This window comes from Fundulus heteroclitus, chromosome 19 (assembly GCF_011125445.2).
Source record: "Fundulus heteroclitus isolate FHET01 chromosome 19, MU-UCD_Fhet_4.1, whole genome shotgun sequence".
In the NCBI taxonomy this organism is placed as follows: domain Eukaryota; kingdom Metazoa; phylum Chordata; class Actinopteri; order Cyprinodontiformes; family Fundulidae; genus Fundulus; species Fundulus heteroclitus.
The window spans coordinates 24,105,535-24,113,669 of record NC_046379.1 but is presented as its reverse complement, the minus strand read 5'-3'; the positions used below and the strand labels follow the sequence as shown (position 1 = coordinate 24,113,669).

General features: G+C 41.2%; 1 protein-coding gene across 1 annotated transcript; it reads right to left on the bottom strand.

The window, feature by feature from the left end:
* Positions 1–1,323: 1,323 nt before the first annotated feature.
* fuca2 (alpha-L-fucosidase 2) lies at positions 1,324–7,687 on the bottom strand. Its single transcript, XM_012872313.3, has 7 exons — positions 7,365–7,687; positions 5,535–5,722; positions 5,075–5,414; positions 4,368–4,578; positions 3,276–3,466; positions 2,183–2,291; positions 1,324–1,830 (listed from the first exon to the last, which is right to left on the bottom strand). The coding sequence occupies exons 1-7, from the start codon at positions 7,553–7,555 to the stop codon at positions 1,693–1,695; spliced, it is 1,368 nt and encodes a 455-aa protein (XP_012727767.2). The 5' UTR covers positions 7,556–7,687; the 3' UTR covers positions 1,324–1,692.
* Positions 7,688–8,135: the final 448 nt, after the last annotated feature.

Below are 8,135 nucleotides of genomic sequence, written 5' to 3'. Positions count from 1 at the left end.
ACTTCAGATTCATAATTGAAAGTTTCGAAGTCCGAAGTATGGTGGAATTTTTATTTTAAAATTTTAAATCAAGTTGACTTGACAGTTTTGGACTTGGAATCCTAATAAATGGTAAAAATCTTGTACTTGTATAGTGCTTTAACTAGTCAGACGACCCCAAAATGCTTCACACTACAGTCATTCACCCATTCAAACACATAACTAAACTCAAAATCATTATTTATAAAGATAAAAGGTCAGAATTATAGGCAGACGTCAGAAGAATTTCAAATAATTTTGACTTTTAAAGCCAATAATGGAATACAAAAATCCCAATTCTTATGCAAAACTTTGTTGCACTCAAGTGCCGTTGCCTTACTATTGCGCTGTGTGGTGGGGGAGAGCGGCGGGGGTGTTAGGGCAGTCTTCTCCACCCTAGTGATAGCGACACCCCAATTCTCTTTTCCTTACATTTCCTGTCCATTGAAAATCAAATAATCCCAAAATAACGTGTAATAAAGTTTTTGCATGAGTGTCAAGTGGAGCACTATAGCTAAAGCAGTATGCTGGTGAAGATTCAGATCATGGTCAGTCCAAAAAAAAAAAAGTAAAAAACAAAGCAACTGGACTTGTTTTCCGTAATTGAAGACGTTTCGCTTCCTCTCCAGGAAGCTTTCTTAATTCAAAAAGTCTGGAGTAATGTGGAGTAACAAGCTTTATACTGCTGCCTAACAAAAGGCCTTGTAATGGCTTAGACTTTGTTAGGCAGCAGTATAAAGCTTGGTACTGCACATTTCTCCAGACTTTTTGAATTGAGAAAGCTTCCTGGAGAGGAACTGAAACGTCTTCAACTACGGAAAACAAGTCCAGTTGCTTTGTTTTTTACTTTTTTTTTTTTGGAATAGCTAAAGCAGTGACACTCTACATGTGAAACTCAATCTGTTGGGCTCTCCTTGGCACTAAGAAAACAATTCTGAGTGCTGCACTGCCAGACAAGACATGTCAAAAAATAAAATACAAAAATAAATCACAATTCTGATAAAAAAAATCATTATTCTAATTTTATGTTTTAATATATACTCTGAGATACAAAATCATGATTGACTTTCAAAGTAATAGTTAAGAGATATAAAGTGGAAGAGAGACTTAAAATAATAAGGTTCAAGTCCAAAGACCTGACATTTGACATTTAAACTCAGAATTATGAGAGTCTAAATCCAAACTTCATAACTGAGATAGCAAGTCATACTATTGATTTTTTTATCACAGTTGCACAAAGGGCTTCCATAAAGAGTTAAAAGGCTGATAGAATAATAAAAAATAAAAAAAAATACACAGGGAGCCTTTTCCATCAGATTATTTTTTTAATGATTCACATAGAAAAAGGAGAATGACCAGAACAAGTGGCATTGTAAAAAATATATTTTTATCAAATAGTAAATACATTTCTTAACAACTGCAGAAATCTGTAGAAATGTGTGCAGTTTATAATTGATTTCCTGCATTAGATTTTTTAAAAGACAATTCTCTAAGCAAATTGTCACAAGTGCAAATCACTAAAAATCCAGCAAGTTTATTCTTCAAACCTAGATTTTTATGCATATTAAAAAACAAAAACAAAAAAATATTCATAGTAGTCATTTGAGCAAGAGAGCGAATAGTCTCTCTCCAGGCCTGCTGTGCTGCTCCAGCTCAAGCTCGAGTCGTTTTCCTTCAGGAGGCACCTGTCAGCTTCAGAGTCCAGGCCCACTGGCACGGCATCTGTTTGAAGGACAGCTGAGGCAGAATAACCTGCAGTCCGCTGGGCTTCGCTGGCTCCCACTGCAGAGAGCCGTAACCGAGAAGCTCCACCTTTTTAGGGCCGGAGACAACACGTAAAAAACCTGTCCTTCACATTTCCAATGCATTTAATGTGTAATGGATTTTACGGAGGTTTTATTTGGTGAATTATAAAAAGTGAAAAACCAATGTATTAACTGATTTTATTGGTTATTTTTCATCAATTCTTTATTGTTACTTTTGTCAGTTTCAAGTTATTTCAGTGAATTTAGAGTAAGATGTACTTTCTTTTTCACAGTGATTGCATCTCTGCAGAACATTTTGAGGAAATCAGCTTCTGATACACAAGAGTGTTTGAATGAAACTGTTTTGATTTGTTTCAATGTATTTTTAATGGAAAATTCTACCAGGCTATAGGCTTTACCTTAGTCTGTTCCTTTGTAACCACCGGTTCATTCAGAATCACCGATCCATCATCCGGCCACGCCAGTAAAATGGCAAAGATCGCCTTTTCCTGAGGTTTGGACGTGTACCTGCAGAAGACACAGTTCTCTTCAGATCATTAATACAGAGCAAGACACAGGAAGTAAACGGGTTTAACTTCTAACTCCCGTTTACTTATATGATGATACTCATTTTTGTGCTCTGACTGAGCTCTAAGAAAGTTTCCAAGGCAGATAGGGCGTTGTATTCACATGGAAGTTATTATTTCATTAAGAGCGAAGACTTTGGCCTGTGACTGACTAGCGACCCGTCCAGGATATAACCACTGAGCTATATAATACACTGGAGTGCTGATTTTGCCGAAAAACTGAAGTCACTGGCCGCCATCTTGCTACTCCCTACTCTCACAGAACCCCATAAGATTTGCTTGCAACAACAAGCAGTTTTCTGGCTGTGTGAAAACATTTCACAGGTAATTCTACAGTCAGTGGATGTACTAACACTATCAACTACTAGGAAATTAGGTGCTGAAATATTTTACATGTTATTCATATTAAATATATATATATGTATATATAAGTATGTGTATATGTATATATGTATATATATGTATACACATATGTAAATATATGTTTTTGTATATTGTTATTTATATATTTATAAATGTTAAACATATTTAAATTAATAAAATGCAAAATATTTCAGCACATGACTTACTCAGTACTTGATAGTTTTAGAACATAACATAAAAGTATATGGCATTTGACATTTTAAAAGTCTTAAGCCCCCCCTGAACATGAGAAGATCCTCGTTATTCGATGCTGTAGCGCACATATTCCCTTGTTACTGGGGGGAAATAGGGAGTACCAATATGGCGGCTGGTGGCTTCAAAGCAACTCGTTCAAACAGACGGTGATTAGCACTCCAGTGTATAATAGAGCTCAGTGGATATAACACGCCTCTCGCCCAATTTGCGCCGGAGACAGGCACCAGCCGACGGATGGATGGATGGATGGATGGATGGATGGATGGATGGATGGATGGATGGATGGATGGATGGAGCGAGGACTCACCACACGTTGTTAGTGGCGTTCTCCTTCTGAGCCCGCCACGCCGTCGTGTTGTAGATGGCCTCCCCGTTCACCTTCAGCCACTGGCCCATCTGCCTGAGGCGCTCCTCGAAGATTGGACCGATTCTTCCGTCGTGCGTGGGGCCCACGTTCATCAGCAGGTTGCCTCCGCAGGAGACGGTCTCCACCAGCGTCTGAAGGCACACGCGCGAGAAGGAAACCAAAGATTTATTGCACACTGGAGGATGCAGATTAATCAACGTGAGCAGGAATGGGAGATGACAGGAAAAGACAAAAATGCCTCTTCTGTTTTAAAGGGACTAGATCTGGGAAGGTCAGCTCTCTAATTATCTGACAAACTGATTAGTCAGCCTAATAAAAGGTCAGTGTTTGGTTTTCGTACTTCCAGAAGTACGAAGATTTGTTAGACTGCTACTACACTTTTAAACAATTTAATTTAGGATTTCTAGAATGTCCCAAGCATTTATTGGTTTATTTCCAAAAGGAACTCCTCAGTTTACAGGTGTTTATTTATATATATATATATATATATATATATATATATATATATATATATATATATATATATATATATATATATATATATATATATATATATATATATATATACATATATATATATATATATATATATATACACACACACACACATACATAAAGATCCTTGTCGTTAAATCTGTTGAATTGGTAATTTTGCAGGATTAACATAAATGTAAAACAATACATATTTTTATTTTTACACTATCCTGTTTATACTAGCTGTTTAGCCCCTCCTGACGTCTCCATCTAAAAATAGTACACTGGGCTCGGTAAGCTGGATTTCAACTCAGAAACAGAAAACCAATAAAGACCCTTTGAGCTTTGATTATAATATGCATCTTTGTTTGTTCTAATTTTGGCATGAACTTCCTGAAATGTTATTTTGTTTCATCCACTCCTCAGCAGCACGTCCTCCTAAGCCAGGCATGTCCAAAGAGCCATTTGTGCCCCTTGAACTGATTTTGTGTGGCCCTTAAGTTACAGAATGATACGAATTTTGAAAGCAAGACTGCAAGAAAGAAAGAAGTCTCTCACCGCCACAAGCTGCTCGATGGTGAGGTAGTCACTGAGAGGAGCGTTTCGCCTGTAGCCCCAGGACTTGGTGTCGATGGTCATGCAGTTTTCCCATTTGTGTTTGAGCAGGTGTCCTGGCTGGTAGCGGTCACTACAGGTGTAATATCCGCCGTGTTTGCAGATGGATCCGGAGCCCCACCTGTCGTTCGTCACCACGGTGTCTCGCACTGGACTGTCAACACACACATCCATTACATCCGTGAAAACAGTTGAAAAATGGCCTCATTTGCGCAGTGGCGCCTCCAGAAATCTTTCGTAGGGGTGGCCCGATGGGGCCCATTTAAAAGCTTGGGCTGGCAAACTGAAACTAAAAGCCATAATTTCAGGATGTTATTCTATTGTTGTAGTAAACCTGCCTGTAGAAAACAATTTTAAAGATTTAAGTAAATGCCTACTAACATCTTTTGGTTTATTGTTTGATTTTTAATGTTACTTCTGATGTAATATGCATAGACCAATAAGAGTACAGTTAACATTTTGAGTTGAACAACAATTCCTTGTTATTGTGTAATTATTTTAGGAATTAGGTGTACATTTAATCGGATTAACAGCCTGAACTGATGCTACTATAATTTATACTGGCTAGTGGGGTGGCCAGGACATGGCATGGGGGGGCCATGGCCACCCCTGGCCACCCCATGGTGGCGCCACTGCATTTGCGAGCCTACCTGTCGTTGTAGAGCCAGGCCAGGAAGCCCGTGCTGTTCCAGTACTTGTCGGGCGCATCTCCATCTCCGTCGGACCACAGCACCTCCGGTTTGTACTTCCCGACAAGCTCGTAAAGCTCGGGGAGAGTTTTAGCGGTAGGGAAGTAGGTCGTAGCGAAGAGGTTGGCAGCATCCAGCTCAAAGAGCGGGTTAAACCACTCAAACAGGGAGTGATACAGCCCTAGACGAATGTCCCCGTGGGCGCGCACGGCGGTCGCCACTTCATCCACCAGGTCTCGCTTTGGCCCCACGTCCACGGCATTCCAGTTCCAGGAGTTTTTCGAGCCCCAAAGTGTAAAACCTGCAGGATTACACCATGACATTACAGACACAAACGCCACTTCAAACTCCAAACACACGGAGATTCCACAAACACAAAAGCACGTTTTTTTTATCCCGCAGGTAGTCTTTGTTTGTGCACCTTCGTGGTGCTTTGTGGTCAGCACGATGTATTTGGCCCCCGACGCGGCAAATATGTCCGTCCACTCTTTGGCATCGAAGAACTCGGCTGTAAACTGTGGTGCAAAATCCTGGTACTTGAAGTCTGGAGGGTAGTTTTTCTGCATGAAATCGACGTAGGCCTTCACCTTTTGTTTCTGCCAGTAAAACCTGCAACATAAATCAGGGCCACGCGGCTCAGAGAAGGTCAGACGGATAAAAAATAAATAAATAAATAATCAGACATTACACAAATAATACCTTTGAGAACGAAAGCATCACATTTAAGACACCGCAACGGAGGAATAATCAGCATTAAATAAAATGTTTTAATAAACAAAAAGCACAGGAAAACATTTCATCCAAACCGAACCCCTGCTGACCTAATCTGCTGAAAGCGGCGCCACAGAGAAGGTGTTAGGCGCTCCACCATGACTGACAACGCAACTTTTTGTGTCATTTCAAATCAGATTTTTTTATTTTATGGGTATTCAGTGGAGATGCACTGAGAAATTAAGTGCATCTGAAGTTTTTTTTTTACTCTGGCCTTGACCGACGACTGGCCTAGTCATCAAATTTGCGTCCCTGCAGGTCACAGAGAGTTCCACTCCACTCTGTCCGCCATTTTTATAATATGCTGGGGGACGGTATAATTAACTGTGTGGGTGTCCTGTGTAAATTCTCAGCTGTCTGGGTCATTGCAACAATAAACGGGCTTAAATCGGAGGCAACCGGACTTTCACTTGGCTTTTATGAATATTTTTCAACACCTATTTTCAGAAAAGTCGAGCAAAAATCCGGTTGCCTGTGAATTAAGCCTGTTTGCACTTCTGTGGGTTAATACATCCAACAACCAAACATTTTCACTTGTCCACTTTTAGCACCAGCATCCTTTGGCTTGAATTACAAAATCGTGGGAAGAAAATAAAATAAAGGCAGAGATGCGAAACTGGTTAGCTGGAAGTTCACTGCTCCATCCAATGCATCTAATAATAGCTCCTAGCTCCTGCTCCTTGACATTTTATGGGGTCAACAGTAAGAACTCCATCTTGGGGAGGAAAGGAGCAACTGACTACTGTGCTAATTTCGAACGGTCTTTAACTCTGACGTCTTTACACGACGGAAACGCACATGGATGATGGGAGTCAAATCCGGGCCTACAGCCTTCTGAAAATGAACTACAAAGTGCGTGCTCTCTTCTCTCTGGACATTTTCGTTGATTTCAGTGAGGTGGGCCGTGCTTATACCAATTATTTGTATCATGTCACGCACAGGATTGTGGGATTCCTTATAGCTCCTCAGAGGCAGTAAGGGACATTGTGATTTCCCATGTTAAATTAGCTGTGAGAGGAAGCATACAGGCTCCTTTTCCTACCTCCTTCCTTACTGGCTGCACTATTCGGACTGCAGTTGTCATGACGCACTTCTGCTTCAGCTACAGAGTCCTTACCCAATAAGGAAACCCATGACCTTATGAACAGAGAAAACTGAACGGCTTTAAAAACATGACCCATGCAGAATATACAGATTTCTATTCAGCACCTAGACAGATTACATTTAAATTTTCTGCATTCCTAGACTCCAAGTACACAAAACATTATTTAAGGGCTAAAACTATGGGTTTTGCATGCTATGTCCCCTTTAAAGGATACCAGGTTTCCAGCATTATTAACAGCTTCAGGTCTGTTCTTCATGGGCCACGGCCCCCCACACCCCGCGGCTCTCCTCTACGCCCCTGCTGACATCTCACCAACATTAACAGGCTCTCTGTAGAGTTGAACTAGTGCTTGAACAGGTTGGAGGAAGCGCTCACCAGAACCACTCGCTGCCGAAGCTCGGCACAGAGAACACCCCCCAGTGTATGAAGATGCCGAACTTAGCCTGGTCGAACCACTCTGGCAGCGGTCTGGAGTCGATGGACTCCCACGTCGGGTCGTACTTGGCCCTGCTGAAGTCCACCAGCAGAATCAGAGCCAGCAGAGACGCCACTGCTAAGGCTCCCATTTTAAAGCGAGGTCTGACACAAATGATCCGGTCGGACGGGTTGGATGTCCGCACAAAACAGGGAAATGACGGGAACTATCACATGATGCGCCGATTATTTTTTAAACACACGCAGGTACAGTAAAACAAACGCTTCTTCCTGAAACGCTTGGATGCGTTTGATTTTCAAACGGGACTTGCCGATACAGTACAACCAGCGCCGCACAACTATCACGAGAGAGCACCGCCCCCCTTGGCACGGACAGCGTCGAATTTTGGGCCACCGAAATTGCACGCATGCGCCGTCTGCATTTCATTCAGGAAACGGGGAATGTTTTGGTTTTGAGAGCTGCAAAGGGGTAAAAAAAAAGCACACATGCTTGGCTACGTTGACTGTCATTGTCACATCTCTGCCGGGGATTTTGACAAGGTACGAAAAAATGAATTACTTTTTTTTTTTTTTTTTTTACCCTTTTGAAACACTTTATGAGCTTTTAACTTTTTTCTTCTTCTTCTCGGTAGGACCTGGAAGAGGTTATTGAGAATTCAAAGAAGGTGAGATTTCTGAGCAGAAATGTTGCGTGGGTGTTGTTTCTGCGGT

Excerpts from the sequence above, each read along its gene's own strand:
- fuca2 (XM_012872313.3), bottom strand. The coding sequence starts at position 7,555 with ATGGGAGCCTTAGCAGTGGCGTCTCTGCTGGCTCTGATTCTGCTGGTG. Across the intron at positions 5,723-7,364 it reads TTCGGCAGCGAGTGGTTCTG|GTTTTACTGGCAGAAACAAA; the intron begins GTGAGCGCTTCC and ends TTTATGTTGCAG. Across the intron at positions 5,415-5,534 it reads GACCACAAAGCACCACGAAG|GTTTTACACTTTGGGGCTCG; the intron begins GTGCACAAACAA and ends GTAATCCTGCAG.